Source organism: Panthera onca, chromosome D1, assembly GCF_046562875.1.
Source record: "Panthera onca isolate mPanOnc1 chromosome D1, mPanOnc1 haplotype 2, whole genome shotgun sequence".
In the NCBI taxonomy this organism is placed as follows: domain Eukaryota; kingdom Metazoa; phylum Chordata; class Mammalia; order Carnivora; family Felidae; genus Panthera; species Panthera onca.
The window spans coordinates 60,106,936-60,129,770 of NC_138348.1; the positions used below are offsets into that span (position 1 = coordinate 60,106,936).

General features: G+C 51.7%; 2 protein-coding genes and 1 long non-coding RNA gene across 6 annotated transcripts in view; all 3 read left to right on the forward strand.

Moving 5' to 3' along the window:
* The first annotated feature begins 228 nt into the window (after positions 1 to 228).
* On the forward strand, positions 229 to 6,706 carry B3GNT6 (UDP-GlcNAc:betaGal beta-1,3-N-acetylglucosaminyltransferase 6). The gene is made up of 2 exons (XM_060605550.3): positions 229 to 470; positions 4,516 to 6,706. The coding sequence occupies exon 2, from the start codon at positions 4,516 to 4,518 to the stop codon at positions 5,650 to 5,652; it is 1,137 nt and encodes a 378-aa protein (XP_060461533.2). The 5' UTR covers positions 229 to 470; the 3' UTR covers positions 5,653 to 6,706.
* A 261-nt stretch (positions 6,707 to 6,967) lies between these two features.
* Positions 6,968 to 11,830, forward strand: LOC132661239 (uncharacterized). 2 transcript variants are annotated; one of them, XR_013550378.2, is made up of 3 exons: positions 6,968 to 8,136; positions 8,391 to 9,287; positions 11,378 to 11,830. It is a non-coding gene; the product is annotated as an uncharacterized LOC132661239 (long non-coding RNA). The 2 variants fall into 2 exon arrangements; XR_013550379.2 differs by lacking the exon at positions 11,378 to 11,830 and adding an exon at positions 9,454 to 10,092.
* Positions 11,831 to 20,782: 8,952 nt separating this feature from the next.
* Positions 20,783 to 22,835, forward strand: part of CAPN5 (calpain 5) — a 52,757-nt gene continuing 50,704 nt past the window's right edge. Inside the window, exon 1 of one of the 3 annotated variants that reach the window (XM_078433080.2) lies at positions 20,783 to 20,974. In XM_078433080.2, coding sequence (XP_078289206.1) covers positions 20,798 to 20,974 — 177 coding nt within the window. In that variant the 5' untranslated portion in view covers positions 20,783 to 20,797. Of the gene's footprint in view, positions 20,975 to 21,041; positions 21,121 to 22,835 lie in introns of those variants that run through there. The other 2 variants (XM_078433081.2, XM_078433082.2) reach the window with 2 other exon arrangements.

Here is a 22,835-nt window from a genome sequence, read left to right on the forward strand (position 1 = left end):
AATTCAGCACGCTCGGATGTCATTAATGTGTTTAGAAAATATGCCCGTACGGACATTTTACATACAATTCACTCAACAAAGACTTTAGAGCGTATCGTATGTTAACAGAACAGATCCCAGGCCCTGGAGTTGCCCTCCGTCCAGCAGGGAACACTGATCATCACAATACAGCATTATTTCAGTCAGGTATTTGCTGGAGCGTGCAGGGCAGCCGTGGGTGGAGTCAAGAAAACCAGAAGAGATGGCATTTAGCTTCATGGCAAAAGGTAAGCAGTCACTGTAGGAAGGAAGCTTATAGCTGTCCCCTACTTCACCCTCCCTCCAAGGAGGAGGAAGGAGGTCATGGATTGGTCAGATTCAAGAACACTGAACTGAGCCACAGTCCTGGGGGTCGGGCCTCCGCATGTGAAAGAAGGAGGTTAAAGTCTGGGGACGGCTCCTGTGTATTTCTTCTCTCTGAGATACTCAAGGTAAGAGGGGGGCTTGGGCTGCTTCCCATCAGCAAGGAGGTGCATTTTCTCCCCTCCTCACACCCCTCCCCCTAGAGGGTGAAGCAAGAACCAGAGGGAGGAAGGGGCAGGGGAAGGAACCAGGACAAAGCTTCCGAGTAAGGGCTCCACGCCTGATTGCCTACCATATCCGCTGTGCATATATTCCCCAGGAATACCTTAAGGTGGTTGGGGGCTGGTGGATGACCCAGGAATCCGTGTTCCATTCAGCCGTCTCGGCATCAAACCAGAGGAGGGAATAACCAACAGGAACTTTGCCTGTTCCAGGGAAAATAAAGAGAATCCCAGGCAGAGTGAATAGCATTGCAAAGGAAAGCAAACGTACGTGTAGAGCAATAAACAGAGAAAGAAGGGCGGTGAGAGGGTCACAGAGGAACTTCAGATAATCCTACGCTGCTCAGTAAACTTTCTTGTGTTAGTTAATTGCTAATATTACTATAGTCCCCATTTTATTGCACACCGTGTGTAAGTCAAAGTGCCTTATACAGATCAACTCATTTCATCCCCTGAGGCACCGAGATAAATTAACTTGCCCACGTTCCCACAAATGAGGAACCTGGGGTTCTTTTTTTTTTTTTTTTTTTAATTTTTTTTAATGTTTATTTATTTTTGAGACAGAGAGAGACAGAGCATGAACAGGGGAGGGGCAGAGAGAGAGGGAGACACAGAATCCGAAACAGGCTCCAGGCTCCGAGCTGTCAGCCCAGAGCCCGACGCGGAGCTCGAACCCACGGACCGTGAGATCATGACCTGAGCCGAAGTCGGACGCTTAACTGACCGAGCCACCCAGGCGCCCCGGAACCTGGGGTTCTAAAGGGATACCTAAGTGGCAGGTGTGTCCTCTTTTACCACCTTTGCCACTCAGCAGCCATGGTAACAAGGACACCCGTTCCACTGAGCTGGTCGTACCAGGTTTCCTGCACGAGGTGGTACTTGAGCTGAGTCCTGAGAGACAGGGGATCGGGGCCAGCAGATCTGAGAGAGAGCCTGAGGCGTGAGCACCCCAGGAGACCTGGAAGAGCGCATTGAGAAAAGGGGGGAAATCCAGCAAAAAGAACGACAGGGGACACCCAAAGTTTCACAGCGGCCGCATCCAAGAACAGGGTGCGGCAAACCAGCGCCACCCGCAGGATTAGACCACAGCCCACCCTGCTCGTTACTCATATGGAAAAGTGGCCAGGATTCAGCTTCCTGGATGAGCATTATCAAAGTAAATGCAAGTTTCCTTGACACAAGAATTACTTTTTCTTTCGCGAAATGGTTCTGGGCGGAGAGAAAAAAGATGGGGAGTGCTTTTCCAATTTTGTTTTTAACTAGCGTTTGTATGGCCCTTCGGCGTCAGTAATATTATTTTCTCGCTCGCTGTGTCGCCGAGAGACGGGTGTTAACTTCCTCAGTTTTTCAGTTGAGGAAACGACCTCTCTCACAAAGGCACACAGCTAGTGGAAGCAGCCGGCTCAAGCCCAGCTCCTCAGGCTCCAAAGTCTATTCTCATTCGTTCTTTTATTCTTTTGTTCACTGGAAAGAAAAACGTGTCGCCTGCCACAAATGTGCCAGGAACAGGATAAGCCACTGAGCGTATCGCGATGACAAAATGGACTTGGGCCATCTCACTGTCTCTCCCGTCTCAGGGCATCAAACACTGAAGCAGGAATTCAGTAGGAGCTACAGGATCCTACGTCTAGTATTTCCAATGGGATCAGTGATGACACCCACACTTTTGCAGGGTTCTCTCACTTTTTTGGGTAGTTATTGGTACCTCCATTATTTCACCGAACACCTGCTTTGTGCCCATCTCGCGCTAGGCATGGTGCGTGGACTATATAAGACACAAACGCTAGAGCACAATTCAATCCGGTAACACCTACGACGTGCAAATGACTCAGTCTGAAGATATTTGTCGAGCACAGGCTTTGGCAAAGTATCCGTTCGACAAAGATTGACTGGCACCCCTGATAATCATAATAGGTAACCTTTGCTGAACACCTACCATGTGCCGAGTAGCATGCCAAATTCTTTATACACATTACCATTTAATCATCATGGTGAACAACACAGATGTCATACCTGCCCTCAAGATGCTTACAGACTAGGGAGGAAGATACACTTTTTTTTTTTTTTTTTTTTTGAAAGAGAGGCAGAGAGAGCAAGTAGGGGAGAGGGACTCTATCTCACGACTGTGAGATGATGACCTGAGCTGACATCAAGAGTTGGACGCTCAACCAACTAGACCACCCGGGCACCCCAAAAGAAGATACACTTTAAAACAAATAATGTTCTGGTTTCCTTTGAGCGATGTTAAGGCCTAGCCAAGGACATTCCTATTCAATGGACCCAGAGGCTGAGGAGGCTGAGCAGGTGTTACGTAGGCAAAGGAGGGAGGGGGGGGGGGTCCATCCAGGCAGGGGAGCTCCAAGGTAGAAAGAGATAGAAAGAGCTTTTCCAGGCTAAGGCTGTGACTTGGCTGATGGCCAGGGCAGATGGCTGACAGAAAGCTGAAGAAAAGAGCGTGAGGAGTGGCATGAAATCCGCACGTTCACAGGTACCCCCAGCTACTGTGGAGGAAGGATCTGCTGAGAGCGAGAAAGCGTGTGGACAGAACGAGCAGGAGGCTACGTCACTTGAGCAGCAGATGCTACTTCGGGTTAGCCTGTTGATAGTGGGAATGGAAGTGGACAGGCTGATGAAACACTTAGGCGTTAAAATCAAACAGGCTTGGGTGGAGGGATGAAGAAAAGGAAGGTGTCCGTCACGGTTTGGGGCCTGAACAAAAACCACAGTGGGTTGTGGCACTCTGGAGCAATCCTGGGGACGAAGATGAGAGCTGAGGTTGCACCCAGGGTGGCCGTGGACCACCACACAGAGGTGCTTGGTAACAGGTGGCTGGTTGGACATATGGCACAGGAGCTTGGACGTCCTAAAGCAAAGGAGACGTCTAGGACAGGACCCTGGGGACCTCCCACTCTTAAAGGTGGAAAGAGGAGGAAATGACCAAAGGGAATTGAAAGACGTGGCGAAAGAAGGAGACAGAAAGCCAGAAGGGAGTGGCATCTCTTAAACAGAGACAAGTGTGTTTCAGGGACAGGAGCCGGTGTGACAGGATTTAGCAGGGAGTAAATACAAAAAAGGCTACTGTGATCTGGGATTTGTCTTGAGGGGTTCTTCATGAAAGCAGGGCTTGAGGTGCCCCTGGGCAGGCGGGGGGAGTTAGATACACAGAAAAGAGGGCCTGACCTGGCATATTCAGGGAACAGGAGATAAAACCAGCATGAAGAAAAAAAAGGAGTGAGGTCAGAGGATGCCAACGAGGTTATAATATCGCTGACTGGCCACTTTATGCTCATTTAATGCTCCCAACGACCCTGCACAGTAGGAATCTACTAACCCTTTCTTACAGAGAACACTCAGTCCTAGAGATCTGAAGTGACGTGTTCAAGAGGACACATTAAGTGGTGATGCCAGAATTTGACGTGTGTCTGAGTCCATTGCTGTCACCTCAGGCTTCCTTGACTAAGGTGGCAAAGGAGGAAATAAATCAGAGAGGGGCAGGGCTGACAGGGACAGAGAGGAGGGAATAAGGGTGGAGAGATTTGGATGCAGAAACTCCAGGGTATGGAGTCTGGATATAAGTTGAGGGTGGGGAGAGTCCGGACTTCTGGCTGGAGTAACTGAGTGGACGGTGATGCCATTTACTGAGGTAGGGAAGCAGGATAGGAATTCACAGGACGATGAAGATTTTGGCTTTGATGTGAGTTCGCTGATCCTGGGTGGATTCCGCCGGAGGGGGGATGTCAGGAGACAATGAGATTCTGAAGGTCAGAACACTCCAGACTGTGGGAGACGTGAGATGCTTTGGGGTAATCTTGAATTGTGGTTTGCCCCTTAACCTTGTAGCAGCAAAGTTGAGAAGGGGCTGGTTCCGGGAGAGACGTGATGGGGCAAGGGTGCCCTTCTGCTGACGCCGAAGATGACTCCTGGCTCACCTCTGACTCGGTTTCCCCCACAGATGGCTTTTCCCTGCCGCAGGTCCATGAATCCTAAGACTCTGACCTTCTTTCTGGTGGGTGTGAGTTTCTTGGCCCTGCACCTATGGTTCCTCCAAGCCTCCAGGTCCCCGCAGGAGAACATGTGGGACGGATCCGTCGAGGCCACCCCCGCTGCTCCTGTGGCCGCGCAGCCGTGGCTGTTCAGCCCGTGTGTGGCCAACGACTCGGCCAACGCCACGGACGACTTCGAGCAGCTGCCGCAGCGCATCCAAGACTTCCTGCGGTACCGCCACTGCCGCCACTTTCCCCTGCTCTGGGACGCGCCCGCCAAGTGCGCGGGCCGGCGCGGGGTCTATCTGCTGCTGGCGGTCAAGTCGTCGCCCGCCAACTACGAGCGGCGCGAGCTCATCCGCCGCACCTGGGGGCAGGAGCGCCTGTACGGCGGGCGGCAGGTGCGGCGCCTCTTCCTGCTGGGCACGAGCCCGCCCCAGGACGCCGAGCGCGCCGAGCGGCTGCAGGCGCTGGTGGGGCTGGAGGCGCGCGAGCACGGCGACGTGCTGCAGTGGGCCTTCGCGGACACCTTCCTCAACCTCACGCTCAAGCACGTGCACCTGCTCGACTGGCTGGCGGTGCGCTGCCCGCACGCGCGCTTCCTGCTCAGCGGCGACGACGACGTCTTCGTGCACACGGCCAACGTGCTCGGCTTCCTGGAGGCGCAGCGGCCCGACCGCCACCTCTTCGCCGGGCAGCTCATGGACGGCTCGGTGCCCATACGCGACAGCCGGAGCAAGTACTTCGTGCCGCCGCAGCTCTTCCCCGGGCAGGCCTACCCGGTGTACTGCAGCGGCGGCGGCTTCCTCCTGTCCAGCCGCACGGTCGGGGCCCTGCGCGCGGCCGCCCTCGACACCCCGCTCTTCCCCATCGATGACGCCTACATGGGCATGTGTCTGAAGCGCGCGGGCCTGGCGCCCAGCGGCCACGAGGGCATCCGGCCCTTCGGCGTGCAGCTGCCCGGCGCCCGGCAGCCCTCCTTCGATCCCTGCCTGTTCCGCCAGCTGCTGCTCGTGCACCGCTTCGCGCCCTATGAGATGCTGCTCATGTGGAAGGCGCTGCACAACCCCGGGCTGAACTGTGGCCCAGATCACAGGGTCTCCTGAGGACGGGTGGGGCGTACTGGGGGAGGGTGAGCAGCCCCCGCACGTGATGTGTCCCGTGCTGAGAGCGCATCTTTCCTGCTCTGGATACCTTCTATCCCACCCAGCTCGGTGCACCCGAACCCCAGCTGCACACTGGAATCACCTGGGTGGGGGGTGAGGGGGGGGCGGGGGTTGCAAAAGCCTGGCTCCTGGCCCCACCTCCAGAATCTCTGATTGTGTTGGTGCCGGGTGTCCCCGGATACCTAGGTATTTTTTAAGTTCCTCGGGTGATTGGAGTGTGCAGCTAGGAATGAAGCCCGCTGGGCAAGGGATGTCAGTTTCCCCTCCAAACGCGGCTCCACTGCCCCCTCTAGGAGCCTGCCGGGGCCAGCTCCTGCCCTGAGTCCATGTGGGCAGTGGAACAAGGGAGGGGTAAGGAGCCGGGGTCCGATGTCTCCTCTTGGGTACAGTACACGAGTTGTCCCTTCCATCGGTTCCTCCACAAGTGAGTAGACACGCGGCTCAGTGAGGACAGTGACTGATCCAGGGCCACGTGGTCATTCCCGGTCAACACACCATTGTGGTCCCCTCCACGTCCACCAACCACAGCTGATGCACACCAGCGCCACCAGCCCTCACGCCCAGAGGGCAGAGACAGGCTCCCTGCCGGTGTCTGGGCCTGAGGGTTGGTCAGCCTTGGGGAACCAAGCTGGGGGGTTCAGGGTGGCGTCAGCGTGGGGGTCAGCAATGGTGAAACCATGCAAGACAGTGATAGGGGAATCTGGACACTGTTTGGGAAGCCCATGGAGGGCAACGTACAGAACTGTGTTGGGGGTGGGAGATCAGATTAGTAGCCTTGAGGGACAATGGTTAGGGAGTGTGCGGAGGTGACTGGAGTCGTGAATATCAGTTAGGAGGCTGAGGGGTCAGTGATCGGGACTCTGTGATCTCCAGGAGCTTCAGTCATCCTGGCAAAGTAGGAGGATCAAGAAAACGGCCTAAGGGTGAGGCAGAAATGTGTATCAAGGTCCCAGCTGTGGGAGACGGACAAGAGGGTATGACTTCAAGAAGGAAGGAGCCCTTGGGGCGCCTGGGTGGCGCAGTCGGTTAAGCGTCCGACTTCAGCCAGGTCACGATCTCGCGGTCCGTGAGTTCGAGCCCCGCGTCAGGCTCTGGGCTGATGGCTCGGAGCCTGGAGCCTGTTTCCGATTCTGTGTCTCCCTCTCTCTCTGCCCCTCCCCCGTTCATGCTCTGTCTCTCTCTGTCCCAAAAATAAATAAAAAAACGTTGAAAAAAAAAAATTTAAAAAAAAAAAAAAAAAAAAAAAAAAGAAGGAAGGAGCCCAGATAGGAAGTCAGGAGGCTGACCAAACGCCTTCCCTGCCCTTAGGACAAGGTCCGTTCCTCCCCACCGGCAGACTCATCCGGGCGGGCGGAACCACTCACGCTGTCCCTTCTTGGGCTCCCTTCTCCCTCTGTGCTTCTGCACAAGCTCTGATCCCTTTACGGGAAGTGTCTTTGAACCACCACCGTCCCTGTCTCTTGCGTCATGCAGGATGCCTGCGGGGGAGGCTGCCAGCTGCCTGCCAAAGTCTGCTACTCCCTCCCTCCTGGGCACACACCTAGACTACACTCCCCAGCCTCCCTGGCATTTGGGCATGGCCATGTGACCAGGCTCTTTGATGAATGTGGTGTGGACGCCATGAGGACCGCACTTGCACCCTGCCGCACCTGTGCTCCCCTTCCCCTGGATGGGAACATGGATTGGCACGTGACCCCGCTCTGACCTTGCAGGTGAGGACAACCCTCCAGGCCTACCTCAAAACGAAGGACTGCTCTACCCAAAATGTCCTAGTGCCGAGGTTAAGAAACCTCTTTTTCCCTCTGCAACAACCCGGAGTCTACCCTGAATCTCCCAACAGACCTTCACTCAGCTCCCGATGCGTATCCACCTGCCTCAGTGGTCACCTCAGCTTGGATGTGTGGCAGGCCTGCCTCTCCCCCATGTTCCCATCTCAGTAAATGGCACTGTCATCCCTCGACTTGTCCACGCCAGGAAGGGGGCGCTGCATCTCAAACTCTCCTTCTCTCTCCTACCCCATCCGGTCAATCACCAGGTTGGTCTTACCTCCAAAATATCTCTCCAGTCAGTTCTTGTCGGTCCATCTTCTCCATGGCACCAGATGGCCTGGGTTACCACCAGCTCTTATGTGGGCCTCAGCCAGGGCCACCTAGGGATGCACTCTCCACCCTACAGCAGCCAAAAGGCAGATCTGGTCATAATTGGGCCCCCTCTCAAAATCCAGCCCTATTGTCCTCAGATACAAAGCAAATGCTTTCTGAGATGGGCGGTTTGACCTGCTTTCCTTTGACTTCTCCGACTTGATTTCTCCCCACTCTGCTGGGGCCTCTTGAGGTTCTGTGTACTCTCTCTGGCCCCTGGGCCTTCCAACAAGCTGTTCCCCTGCCTGAAACACTTTTCCACTCTTGCTTCATTTGTTTGTTTGTTTGTTTGTTTTTTTAATTTTTTTTTAACGTTTATTTATCTTTGAGACAGAGAGAGACACAGCATGAACGGGGGAGGGGCAGAGAGAGAGGGAGACACAGAATCGGAAGCAGGCTCCAGGCTCTGAGCCATCAGCCCAGAGCCTGACGCGGGGCTCGAACTCGCGGACCTCGAGATCGTGACCTGAGCCGAAGTCGGACGCTCAACCGACTGAGCCACCCAGGCGCCCCAACTCTCGCTTCATTTGATATAAGCTTCAGATATAAGATGAAGTGTCACTTCCTTGGAAAAGCCTTTCCCAACCCCCTCCTAGTCCCAGGGCACAGAGCTCCTCGCCCTACCTGGTTATAGCTCTGTGAATTCCCAGAACCCCCAGCATCTGCTGCTGTGCCTGGAACAGTGCTGTATTAGTGTCCCACTGCCGCTGGGACAAATTATCACAAACCTGGGCACTTAAACCCACGCAAATTTATCGTCTTACTGCTCTGTAGGTCAGAAGTCCAACACAAGCTTCACGGGGTTAAAAATCAAGGTGTTATCAAGATTGTATTCCTTACTGGAGCTCTAGGGGAGAATCTGCTTCTTGGCCTTTTCCAACTTCTAGAGGCCCCTTCCTCCATCCTCAAAACCAGCATTCTTGCATCTGTAACTCTCCTGCTCCTCCTTCCACTTTTAAGGACATTGGACCCACTTGGATGATCCAGGATTATCTTCCTGCCTTAAGATCAATTGATCAGCAACCTTCATTCCCCCTCAACCTTATTTCCCTGTCCCTACTTAACCTAACCTATTTATAACCTCCCGGGATTAAAGCGTGGACTAGGGCCATTATTCTTCCCACCACGGTGTCCAATAAATGTTTGTTGAATAAATGAACAACAATTAAATAATAAGCTAAAATTAATAAATGAGCAAATGTGCTTCCTTCACACAAACCTCCCTGGGGCAGACTCTCGTGCTAGACAATTATCATTAATCCTGAATTCCCTTCTCCTTTCTCCCATTTACCAAGAGCTTGTAACAGACAAGAAAATGAGAATGCTGAGGCCAGGAGAAGACACCTTCCTTATTCTCTAGAAAGTCCGAATTCTGTGCTCTGACGACTTCCTCCCATTTCCCTGACAAGCAGATGGATTATCCCCACTTTACAGGTAAAGACATTGCAATTCAGGAACTTTACAGCTCAGAAGGTATAGAACTCTGTAGTTATGGGCCTGCTGTGTGCCCCTCCAGGGTCCTGGTCACCCTGTCTGGGTCCCGGTGTCCCTCTGGGTCCTGGTCACCCCGTCTCTGAAGCTGAGCTGCTCTTGTCATCAGGCGCAGCGAAAACCAGCAGCCCGCAGAGCCCTGGCATCGCCTGTGTCACCTGGCCCTCAGAGCCACCTGGGCACCGCCACTCACCCCGCTGGTTTCCTCAGGCTCTTGCGACCCACAGCCACCAGGGGGCGCGCCCCGCACACGTTTTCTGCGCGCAGGCTGGCTGCAGGTCCTTGGGTACGTGTAAATCTGGGTCCTGGGACCTGTGCTCCCAACCACCGACCCGACCGGACCCGACCGTTATGGCCAGTGCTAATTGACAAGGACCACATAAGCAGAGAAGATGATGGGCTTGTCTCACAAACATACATGCGAAATCCTACATAAAATGCCATCAGACAGAGCGTGACAATATGTAAAAAAGCATAATATATCAGCATCTAGATGGGTTTATCCCAGAAATTCCAAGTGGTTTATTTAGTATTAGAAAAGCAATCAAGGGGTGCCTGGGTGGCTCAATAGTTGAGCCAAGGACTCTTGACATGGCTCGGGTCGTGATCCCAGGGTCGTGGGATGGGTCCACCCATTGGGCTCCGTGCTGAGCGTGGAGCCTGCTTAAGATTCTCTCTCTCTTTCTCTCTCTCTCTCTCTCTCTCTCTCCCCCTTTGCCTCTCTCCCCTGCTCAGGCTCTCTGTCTCTTTCTAAAATAAAAAATAAAGAAATAAAAGTGAAAAAACCAATCAGAACGTATGGATAAAAAAGAAATATGTGTCAGTGTGGTATATCACATCAAGAGAAATGTATCTCCAACGCAGGAGAAAAAAATGATACAATTCAACATCTATTCGTGATTAGAAAAAAAATCTTTGTAAAAGGTGAAAGCATTTCCTTTACGATTTGGACTAAGGCTAGATGTGCCCACTATCGCCACAATGTTCAACATTGTCTAAGACATCTCGAGAGCACAGCAAGGCAAGATAAGGATTCAAAAATATGACTTGAAAAAAGAAAGAAAAGTATCAAAACCTCAGAGGTTTGCAATCCTATCGGATCCAAATTCCCCATTCTGTAACAAATTAATGCCATCCCCCGTATCCCGAAGTGAAATTCTTGGATAATATAATCTGTCACACGTGTGTTTTCAAAAAAATCAACATAATGCTTTAATTTTAATATGAGATTAATAAAAGAAAATACTTTAAAATAAAATAAAATGAGTTGTGATGTGTCATTTCTTGGGCACAACAAAACTCTCACAAATTTTCTAATCTCCCAACCAGGGGGCAGTATACCACACTGAGAACCATTAGTCTATGCAGAGAACTCACCGAAAAACACACGCGCACACACACACACACACACACACACACACACAAATCCGACATATAATTGATTACATTAATTTGATAAAGCACCAAGTTTTCCAGATACAAAATTGACATACAAAAATCAATGTAATTTCTATACAGTAGTAGTAAGCAGTCAGGAAAAGTTTTCTTTTTTCTTTTTTTTTTAGTTTAGTTAGAGAGAGAGGGAGAGAACCATCAGGGGAGGGGCAGAGAGAGAGGGGAACAGAGGATCTGAAGAGGGTTCTGTGCTGACAGCAGAGAACCCAAGTGGGGGGCTGGAACTCAGAAACCCCAAGACCATGACCTGAGCCGAAGTCAGAGGTTTAACCGATTGAGCCACCCATGCCCCTCAGGAAAAGGCATCTTTTAAAAGTAGAGATAAAAAGGTACCTAAGAATGAGTCTAAAAGATGTGCGAGAAAATAAAAAAAAATTATTTGCAGAGGTTTTGTTTTTTAGACGCCCCTGGGTGGCTCAATTGGTTGGGCGCCCAACTTTTGATTTCTGCTCAGGTTGTTATCAGGTTGTTAATGGGATCGAGCCCCATGTCGGGCTCTGAGCTAATGTGGCCAAGCCAAGCCTGCCTGAGATTCTTTCTCTCTCTTTCTCTCTCTCTGTTTTTTCGATGTTTTTTAGTATGTAAATTAACGTGGAGAGACAGCATGTTGTAAAGCACCTCTGAGTCCCTGACTGCCTTGAATCCTCACGCCAGCCAGGGAACGGGGATTATTACCACTGCCCTTGGCCAGATGTGGAGACTGAGGCCCAGGTAGGAGAATGACCCGCTCAGACCTCCTGCCCGCCACTCCCGGGCCCTGACCGCTCCCCTAACCGCTGTGCCCGATGCCAACCACACCCAGACTCCAGAGCTGCCACTGCACCAGCCAGAGGCTAGCGCTCGGGCTCCAGAGAGGAGGGGGCAGACGGCACTTTGTGTGCACGCAAACACACACAGCCATGACATCTTTCATGCCTTCAGCGGGAGGAAAACCTCCTCAGCCGCCCTCATCTCCGTGGCCCTGGGAGTGGGAGGCGGGAGGTGAGGGGGGAGCTCGCAGGTCAGGCCCACCTCGGCTTCCTCGAGCTGCCCCTTCCCTGTCCCCTTCCTGGCTCGCCACCCATCCGGTTCCAGAACCCCACCTGGACACCCACCCCGAGGCTGCCAGGGGCGACTGCCAATCTCTCGGCGTTCAATCGAATTATAACGGTTTTTAGAGATGGCCCCTCTCCACCCTGGGACCGTCATTTACAGAAGTATTCTGTAGTGTTGGTGACCCTCCTCCTCCCTCCTGTCTAGACTCAGCCTGGCCTTTGAGTTAACGAACAGGCTCATTAACATAATTTTCCTGGTAGGAGAGCAGTCTTTCCGGAAGGTTCATTCTGATGCTCCCAAGAACCCAGAAATGACATTAGTCTGTAAAATGTCATCCTCTATTCTTTACTCCTGCTCTCAAGAGTTTGAAGTAATAGGATAGGAGATTGGATTTGTATTTCAGAAAGTTCATTTGGCTGCAGGGAAAGGGCTCTGAGGGGCAGGAGGGGGGCTGGGGAGAGTGAGGAGATGGGGAGCAGGGGAGCAAGGAAGTGCCTGACCTGGGAGGGACAAAGGAGTGGAGGGAGCCCAGGGGTCACGGCAGGTGGAAGGGACAGGGCTCGGAGCCTTGGAGTGCTAGGAGAGGGCACGGGAGGGGGCGTGCTTGTCAGGACAGAGAGGAAGCCTGGTTCAGGTCTGACCCAGTGACTCCACAGGGCTTGGGGAGGTCACAGTCCTCATAAGGGGGCTCTGGGCTTTTTGGGAAACAGTCTGGCAGTTCCTCAAAAAATGTCACATGGTGTTACTCTATGACCCAGTAATTCCATTCCCAGGTATATACCCGGAAGAATTGAAAACACGGGTCCATACAAGCCCCCATACGTGAATGTCCATAGCAGTATTATCCTTAGTAGCCCCAAAGTGGAAAGATCCCAAAGGTCCAGCAACAGCTGAATGGATGAGCAAAACGTGGTAGAATATTATCACAGCAGAATATTATCACACAGCAATATTATCCAGCCATAAAAAGGAATGGGTATGCTGATCCCCGCTACAACACGGATGAACCGTGCAAGCGTTCTGCTGGGTGAAAGCAACCAGGCACCAAAAGCCACATATTGTATGATTCTATTTATATGAAATCTGCAAATTATATGGATCTGCAAATCTGCAGAGACAGGAAAGTAGATCAGGGGTCGCCAGGCATTGAGGGGAGGGACGACGAACGGGATGATGAAAATGTTCTGGAACAAGATCATGGCGAGGGCTGCACGATTTTGCAAACAGTCTAAAATCCACTGACTTACCCCTCAAAAGGGTGCATTTTATGGTATGTAAATTATATCTCAATAATACACATTTTATTTCTTTATTTTTAAATATTTTAATGTTTATTTTTGAAAGAGAGAGAAAGAGAGACAGATGAGAGTGGGGAAGGGACAGAGAGAGAGGGAGACACAGAATCCAAAGCAGGCTCCAGGCTCTGAGCTGTCAGCACAGACCCCGACGCGGGGCTCGAACTCACAGACGGTGAGATCATGACCTGAGCTGAAGTCCGACGCTCAACCGACTGAACCACCCAGGCGCCCCAGAATAATACACATTTTAAAAGATACACTTGGAGATGTAGCAGTCTCTCCATGCCCCTGCTCTCCCATTTCCAGTCCTCACTCTCTCCACCTCTTTCCACCTGCCCCGGAGGAACCAGCCTCTTCCAAAGATTCACCTGTGCTTCCTATATTTCCTTTGCCCAGATGAGCAGATACCTCTGTGTGTTCTTATATTCTCTTCTTTCTGACATGAAGAGCAGCATACTATATTGACGCGCTTTGGGCCTTTGCCTTTTTTTTTCCCTTCCACTTAATAGAGTGGAATTGATGCCATATCAATTCAGAAATCTTCCTCAGTTATTTTATTTTATTATTTTATTTTATTTTATTTTATTTTATTTTATTATTTTTTAAAGCTGCAAAGGTCTCCATATGGCTCAGCTGTAATTTATTCAACTAGTCTCCCATGTATGATAGATTGTTTCCAAGATTTTGCAATACAAAATTATGCTTCAATAAAAAACCTTTTGCACATGTGTTTTCACATTGCTGGAAGCTTATCTTCAAAGCAGATCCATAGAGGTGGAATTGCCAGGGGCGCCTGGGTGGCTCAGTCGGTTAAGCCTCCAACTTCAGCTCAGGTCACCGTCTTGCAGTTCATGAGTTTGAACCCCGCATCGGGCTCTGTGGCTGACATCTCAGAGCCAGGAGCCTGTTTCAGATTCTGTGTCTCCCTCTCTTTCTGTCCCTCCCGCACTCATGCTCTGCCTCTCTCTCTCTCTCTCAAAAATAAGTAAACATTAAAAAAATAAAATACATAAATAAATAAATAAACATTAAAACAATTGGGGGGGGGGTGCTGCCTGGGTGGCTCAGTCGGTTAAGCGTCCAGCTTCAGCTCAGGTCACTGTCTCGCAGTTCATGAGTTTGAACCCCGCATCGGCTCTGTGCTGACATCTCAGAGCCAGGAGCCTGTTTCAGATTCTGTGTCTCCCTCTCTCTGTGCCCCTCCCCTGCTCATGCTCTGTCTCTGTCTCTCTGTCTCTTTCTTTCTCAAAAAATAAATAAACATTAAAAAAAAAGTGGAATTTCCAGGGGAAAGCGTAAGCACATGTTTAATTTTGTTAGGTATTGCTAAATTTCTTTCCAGAAGGTTGCACCAATTTGCATTCCGACCAGCTATGTACTCAAATGTATTCAAATGCCTCGCCAACAGAATGTGTTGTGATGTTTTTCATTTTTTGTCAGTCTGATAGGTGAGAAATGGTATCTTTCTCGGAGTTGTTTTAATTTTTTTTTTAACGTTTTTATTTATTTTTGAGACGGAGAGACAGAGCATGAACGGGGGAGGGTCAGAGAGAGGGAGACACAGAATCTGAAACAGGCTCCAGGCTCTGAGCTATCAGCACAGAGCCCGACACGGGGCTTGAACTCATGGACCGCGAGATCATGACCTGAGCCGGAGTTGGCCGCGCAACCGACTGAGCCACCCAGGTGCCCCTCTTGGAGTTGTTTTAATTTGCCTTTCTCTAATTTTCAGTGTCCTCGAACATTTTTTTCCAAGGGGCCAATTTGTTTGAGGGCCAATTTTTATACCGTTTTTGGTCAATGGTGTGCCATGCCTTTCCCCTCATTTTACTATTGGATTTTAGGTTTTGTACCTCAATTTTGAAGAGTTACTTATGTATTAGGGAGGTCTGCCTTTTGTTTGTGGTATGATGTTGTGAATATTTTCTTCTAGGAAGTCATTTGTCTGTGGATTTAGTTTATGGTGATTTGTGTCAGGCAAAGTTTTTTTTTTAACTTCCATGCAGTCAAGTTTGTCAGTATTTTCTTTTGTGGCCTCTGGGATTTGAAACATCATCAGAAAGTCTTTCCCAACACAACACCTAAAGAGGAAGTCACCCATGTTTCCTTCTAGTCTTTGTATGGTTTCAGTTTAACACTTAGAGCCCTAAACCGTGTAGTTTCTTTTTATTGGGTGGAACATATGGGTCTATTTTTTTTTTCCTTTTTCCACGTGGCTACCCAGTAACATTTATGACAAAGTCTATCTTTAGTATGTAACAAAGGTGCATCTCAAATCACTGGGATAATGATATACTTGGGTCTATTTCTAAATTTTTTAGTCTATTGCAATTTATCTATTCATGTGTTGGTGCCACCCATTTTTAATTACAGAAGCTTTTGTTGTTTTAATGTCTGGTACACATTTTTCTTAAGTATAGCCTCTACATCCAGTGTGGGGCTTAAACTCATGACTCTGAGATCACGAGTCGCACGCTCTACTGACTGAGCCAGTCAGATGCCCTGGAAATTCCATTTTTAATGTCTGGTAAACCCTTACTGTGTTTCTTTTCCAGTGTTTTCTTGCCTATTGTTGCGTGTTTATTTTTCATATGCACTTTGGCATCAACTCATCTCTCTTCATAGAATAGCTTGCCATTATTTTTAATGGGATTGTATTGAAATTGCAAATTAACATAACGAGACCTAACATCTTTATGACGTTGACTCATCCCTCAGAGGATGTCTTTTCAATTGTTCTTCTTTAGTGTCTTTCAAGAATGTTTCAATTTTTCCTCCTATGCGTCTTATACATTTCTAATTAAATTTGCTCCTAAGCATTTAATCTTTTTTGTTGTTGTTATCACAAATAGGGTTTTCTCTCCCCTTAGGATCTCTGATTATTGTTTGTATATATAAAAGCTATTGAATTTTATATTTTAACTTTACATCCTGCTACTTTACTGAACTCTTTTACTGTTTGAATTAGTTTTGTCATTGCTTCTCTGTGGTTTTTCAGGTAGTTTTATTTCTTCTTTACTTATTGTCAGGCCTCCAATTGATTTATCTTGTCTAATTGCATTGGCCAATACCTCTAGTACAATGTGGAATAGTGGTGGAGTGAGTGGCCATTCTTGCCTGCTTCCTCATCTTCATGGAAATGCTTTTAGTGTTTCTTTGATGAAATAAGATGCTGGCTTTAGAACCACATTTTATCATTTGAAAAAGTATCCCTCACTTCCTATGTCGTTGAGTATTTTTATCATGAATGGGTGTTGAATCTTGTTAAAGGCTTTCTTGGCGTCTATAGAGAATATCATATGGTTTTCCTCTTAGATTCATTAATATGGCACGTGCTTATTATGGGTTCACTTGCGTCCCCCAGAAGACATTGAAGTCTAACCCCCAGTACCTCAGAATGTAATCTTACTTGGAAATGGGTTCTTTAAAGAAGTGATCAAGAAAGAAGGTCATTAAAGTGGGCCCTCCTCCAATATGACTGGTGTCTCTATAAAAAGGGGAAATTTGGACGCAGAGATAGATACACACAAAGGGAGAACACATGTGAACGTGAACATATAGATCAGGGTGTTGTGGCTACACGAGAAATGCCAGCAAGCCACCAGAAGCTAGGAGGAAGGCATGGAATGGATTCTCCTTCACAGCCCTCAGAAGGTCCCAACCCTGATGACACGTGATCTTGGACTTCTAGGCTCTAGAACTGTGAGACAATACATTTCTGCTGTTTAAGTGTCCTAGTTTGGGGGAATTTTGCTATGGCAGCCCTAGCAAACTAACACAGTGGATTCTCTAATATCAAACCAAACTTGCATTCCCGGAATAAATTCCACTTGGTCCTGGCTGGTTCTTAGTAATATCCAGGATACCAGTAAAATAATGGCACTTTTCTCTGAAAAAAAATGTGTCAGAGAAGCATGGAATCAAGGGCAAATCAAAGGTAATCTTGCCCTCTGCATCGCCATTTTCCATGTGTCTGCTGGAAGTCCAATGTGACCCTCCCATCTCATGTCCTCTTTGGAGAATACCGTTAGCAACCATTCCCAGCCTGAAAGTTCTGTGTGTCTGACTCAACTCCTCTCCCTACAATCCTGACCTCATGGCTAGATGGCAGTAGGGGAACTGGTTGATGCAGTTATTTGAATATTTTCCCCCAAGACACCAGCCACTCACCATGCCCAGGGGCTTCCCTTAGGGTTCTCAAACAATAGCTAACCAATTAGATGTGCTGAGATTTTTGAAAGAAATTATTATTGTACGAATTTCACCTGGGAAACCTGATTACACACAGGAGCAGTCAAGGTAAGGGATTTCTGGTCTGGAGCAGAGAAGATTCTGTGGCCAGGCTCTGGTGAAGTTGGGGAGGGGGGGCGTGGTATGGAGACCTGCAGAACCATGGAGAGGGAGAAGGGTCAGCTTTGGGTGGCAAAAGACTCTCCCCAGAGGAGTTGAAAGGGCTGTCCTGGGAGGGAACGAGCTCCCAGTTGCAGGGGGATGCAAGCAGAGATTGGATAGCCAATCAAGGAGCCCACAGAGGTGAAATTTCCCTGGGAGGAGAGAGGAGGAGGAGGAGGAGGAGGAGGAGGAGGAGGAGGAGGAGGAGAAGGGGAAGAAGGGGGAGGGCACAAGAGTGGCATCAGACAGGGTAGGTGTGAACCCCAGTTCTACCATTTCCTAATTGCATCGCTGGGGCATGTCTCTGAGGCTCAGTTCTGTCATCTGCACGATGGGCCTAATGAGGGCTTCTGCAGAGGGTGACCGTGAGAATTAAGTGGGAAAAGCACCTACACAGCAGGCCCCGTGATGGCACCGTTCCGTGACTCAGTTCTTGAAAACTGAGTGTCGCCAGAGCATCACTAGAGCCCCACCCCTTCCTCAAGCTTGCTGGGAGACCAGGTTTTTCCTGACTTGTCTGCAGACCATATACAACTCTCCCCTCAACAAGAGCAGGGCCAGTGCCTCCCCCCACACCCCCAGCCAGGATGGGTGCCCTGGACAGGTCACTCTCTCTCTCTCTCTCTCTCTCGGCCCCTTTCCTCATCTGTCCGAGAAGGTGGGAACTGCCAGGGATGAGCTCTGAGGGGGCCCTTGCAGTGCTGACCTTCTGGAAGCCCTGGCCTTCTAACTAGCCACGTGTACATGTCTCTGCTTCTCAGGACCCGGTGCCTGCACAGAATGAGAGGGGTGGACTGGATGAAGGTAACCTCGGCTAAACTGTGCGCTGAGCCCTGACTCTGAGCCTGGGGGCCACTCTAGGGGCTTTACAGGCATGGCCCATTTAGCTCCTTCAACTCCATGATGTGAAGGCTACTATACTGATTTTATGAAGACGGGACTGTGTTGCAGGATTTTTTTTCTACCACAATACCCGGGATTCATTGTCCCGCCGCTTCGAAGAACGAAGAGGTGGACGCAAAATGAGCGGCAGGCAAAAGTTTACTAGAGTATAAGATTAGAAAGGGAGAATAGTGGGGAAGACCTCTTTACGGAGAAAGGGAATGGCTGCGACAATAGGCAAGAGTCTTTGTTCTATAAGGTTTTGGTTGGCCCCCCCCTCCCCTCCCCTTCTCCCCTGTTCCCTCTCGGGTCCCACCCTTATTGGCTGGATAGCTCTAGGTGCTGGGTGGTCCATTCCCGATTGGCTCGTTTGCATTGTATGAGGGGTGGTCTAGGGCCATACCTAGGTCTTTCCTCAGGTGCCTGAGGGAAACCTGAGGGGGAATAGGTGGGGTCTGTTACATTCTTAAGAGGAACCTTAAGCCTGAGGGGGCTGCTGTGGTATGACACATCGGACATTGTTCCAAAATATGTGTTTTTCCACGTCTGAGTACCTCAGGTCCTATCCTTTCCCTCTCTGCCTATTTTATCCTCTTTTCCTACCATAACTGGAACACACAGAGGTCAGGTGCCTTGCCCAAGGTCACACCCCTAACACAAATTGAGGCAGTGAGTCCAAAGTTCATGCTTGCAATCATTACATGATACCCTTCTCGTCCTTGCATCGCTCTGAAAACAAAAAGGGGCCCAGGCACCTTCTGAGCTCCACTGTTTGGCAGGCTGAGGCAAATGTCTTCTCACACATGACCCCTGGGCCCACCTTTGACCAGGTGGGAGTTCCCCAGCCCAGAGGCAATACTACCCAATACCCTACATGATGGGGCCTTACTGGGCCCCACAACTTGCCTGTACCGGATCATCACACCTTTCTGCTAGAAGCCCAGTTTACAGACAGGAAAAGGGACAGAGGAGTTGCCTGGATCACACCGCCAGTAACTGGCAGAGCGAGGACCGGAGCCAGACCTGCCTGGCTTCACCAAGTATTACTGTCTTCCCCAGAATGAGCCTCAGCCTCACTGGGAGGCCGGGAAGGGGGCCGAGACTCCACCACTAACTCCAAGAGAGGCAGCGTGAATTTACTGAATTTAGGGCCAGGCAAGAAGCACAAACAAAGGGTGCGAACGCTGAAGAAGGGGGGGTAGGGCTTCCTAGTGGAGAGGGGCTTGGTGATGGAGGCCATGGCTCTAGAGGCTTGATTATCAGCACTTGCTTCCTGGAGGAAGGAAGAGCTTTCCAGATAGCAGCAGAGCAGCAAAACCACAGTCTGAGGGTGGGGGAGCCAACGGCCTCGAGAGGAGCACTGAGAGCCTGGGGAGGCTGCAGCCCAGGGCACAGGCCCAGCAATGGCCTATGGTTGGGGGAGTCGGCACTGGGGCAATTTTGGAACATTGTTCTGTGGGTGGCCGGTCATGGTTGCATATTTGAAAGTCTTCCTTGTCTGGATAGGGACTAGAGAAGGGGAAAGGGGGGAGGTGGGGCTGGAGCTACATCCTGGGGAGAAAGAAACTTCTGGGAGGTCTGGGACCCAAGAGTGTGAGGCGGTGGCCGGGTTGTCTGAGTGCCTGAGAATTTAATGAGATCATTAAAGGAGACTGAGAATCCGGGTGAGTGGGCCTGAGAATCCCGGTGAGTGGGCAGGAGTTTCTGTATCTGCAAAGTGGGCCAGCGTAGGCCTCGGACGAACAGATCAGAGAGGCATGTCTGCCAGGAGCTCTGAGCCCCTGAGCCCCTCTGAGCCCCAGGGTTGGTCACTCACGAACCTTCTCAACCTTACTCCGGAAACATGCAGCTCCTGAAGCAGTCCTATTGCACACGCATCAATGCTCAATACGGGCCTGGGGCCAGCTTTCCGCAATCTAAGGGCCTTTGTGTGTGCCTCCCCGGGCTCTAGAGCCCCCCTCCTCATCCTGAACCTTGGAGATGGGGAAGAGAGGGAGCTCGCCTCTTCAAGCCCCTCTTTTCCCAGGCCCCTGTTTTGGCCTTGCGCGACTCTCCACACAAGATGCATGCCCGAAGTGCGGGTGGCCTGCAAGCCTTGTGCGGGGCTGGCGCAGAACCTTCGAGCAGAGTAGACCTGAGTTCGGCCCTCGGGCGCTCCCGGAGCTACTCCAGAGCGGAACTAGGGCGGCTGGGAGGGAAGGAGGGAGACCGGGGGCCCGATCTAGCCGAGAGAGGTCTGGCCGAGCCATGCGGCCCCCAGGTCCCCTCCTACCCGGGAGAGGGAACCCGGTGGCCACCCGCTAGCGGGTTCGCCCCAAGGCACCGCACCAGTTCGCCTGCGCAGCAAGCCTGGCACGCCCGCCCCGCTGGAGACCACGCCTCTGTCCCCAAATGGGCGGAGGCCGCGGGGCGGGGCGGGCCGCAGCCTGGGAGTCGGAGCTCGAGCCCCCGCCCCAGACCAGCCCCAGCCGGATCCCCGGCCCGAGCCGGAGACCGGTGCAGCCCGGGTTCCCGCGGCCGCGCGGTGCCCTGCATCCGTGTCTCGCCGGAGCCGCGGCAGCGCGGCAGGTAGGAGGCGCTGCGCAGAGGGAGGCGTGTGCGAGCGCGCGTGTTCGTGTGTGTTTCGGAGGTGTGTGTGCGGGTGCGGCGCGGGCCGGTGCGTGCCCTGTGAGCACGAATAGGTGTGCCGGAGCGCCTCCCGGGGGAGGAAGGAGGTGAGCGCGGTCCTTGAGGCCAGGGGCGGGTGGGGTGGGGGTGGGGCTTCGAGAATCCGCCCCCCCCCCCCGCCCCCGGGCTACTGCCCACCCCCATCCCCACCCGGCGGCCTGGGGCCTCTTCCACCTCCCTCTGGGTGGGTGTTCCGGAGCCAGTTTCTTAGTACTGACGCGGTGAGGTTTAACCACCCCCCCCCCCCCCCCCCCCCCGCCCCGGGCTTGACTGTCTCTTCTCATCTTCCTCACCATTCCTCTTTCCTGTTCTCTTCCCAGTCCTCCTCTATCCGTTCAGTTCCACAAGCCCCCCTGGATGCCCCCCTCAACCTGGCCCTGGAGGCTTCAACCCGGGCCCTGGAGGCTTGGGAAAGGGGCAGGGCCCAGGCCGATTCCGCCCTGACCCTCCCTGGTTCGATAAGGGCCTTTTCCTGGGCTGCTAGGCTCCGGTGTGTCAGTCTGGGCTGGGGGAGGTGGGGAGATCTGGGAGAGAATGGATCCTGGGCTTCTCTGATCCTGCCTACGCCCCTCAGAGTTGGGGACCTGGGGAAACCCGCCTGGCGTCCAGAGGTGAGGTAGGACAGGAGATCAGTAACAGGTGCCGTCTGTCCACGTTTCATTTCATGTGGAGCGAATCAGCCCCAGCCCTCACAGGGATGAGGAGGGTAGGGCAGAGGATGAAGTGAGCTAAAATTGTCTCTCAGGACTGCTGAGCCAAGATTTGAACCTAGGTCAGCTTGGCTCACAGGTCAGAATCTTCTTCGTGTACTAGCGTTGGAGGGTATAGTGCTGAGGCCAACCATTCCAGGGAAAAATCTGGGTAGACTTCCTGAAAGAGAGAGGTTTGAGAGTAGGGCTCAGCCAACCCTGAGTGTGAGGCCTCCTGGGGGAACCCACCATGTTCTGCTGCAAGGATTGAGACTTCCCAGGGACTTTGGGCCTGGTCCCTGCTCCAGTCCCCAGAGTCCTGGGGTAGGGGTGGGGAGGCCTGGCTGCTTTGCCTGGCTGAGGGACTGGGCAGCGTAGGGTGGACACAGTTGCAGCTGCCTCAGGGCACTCCAGAGCTGGGTGCCAGGACATTGAGGTGGGGTCATTGCCCTGATGAGCCTCCCTTCTGACTGGTGAGGCAGATGGGTCAACAGATAAGCCCCTGTGAGCATACACCCAGTACTGGGGCCCAGGGCAGGGACCTGCCTGGGAGCTGGGGGAGATTTCACTGCAGACACTTTGGTGCTGGGTCTTAGGATGAACAATTCAGCAAGCAGAAGAGAAAGGGCAGGCATTGCAGGCCCGGGAAAAGGCCTGGAGGTGTGAAACTGAGTGGTAGCCCTGTGGGGAAGGGCCTTAAATGGTCAGATGTGCCTCTGAGAACCAGAACGGTCATCCTTCTTTGGCTCTGTGCTGAGCGGGTTACTATAGAGCCCAGTGAGGAGGAGGCCACGGCCGCGAGAGGCCCTCTCCCCACTCTTCTGCCTCTCTTCTGCTCTCTCAGGACAGCCCTGAAGCCCTGGTCCCTGAACAGGAGGCTGGCGTGGAGCCCACAGAGGGCACAGAAAAGCCTCTCTTTACCATCTCCTCCCTGCAAGCCTGTCCTTGTGTCCAGGCTTCTTCTCTGAGGCTGGTTCTGCCCTTACCTGTGCCCAGGGATGAATACTGCTTGATGACAGGGAGTCCGTGACATCGAATGACGATGATTAAGGGAGATCGTGTCGACGAAAGTG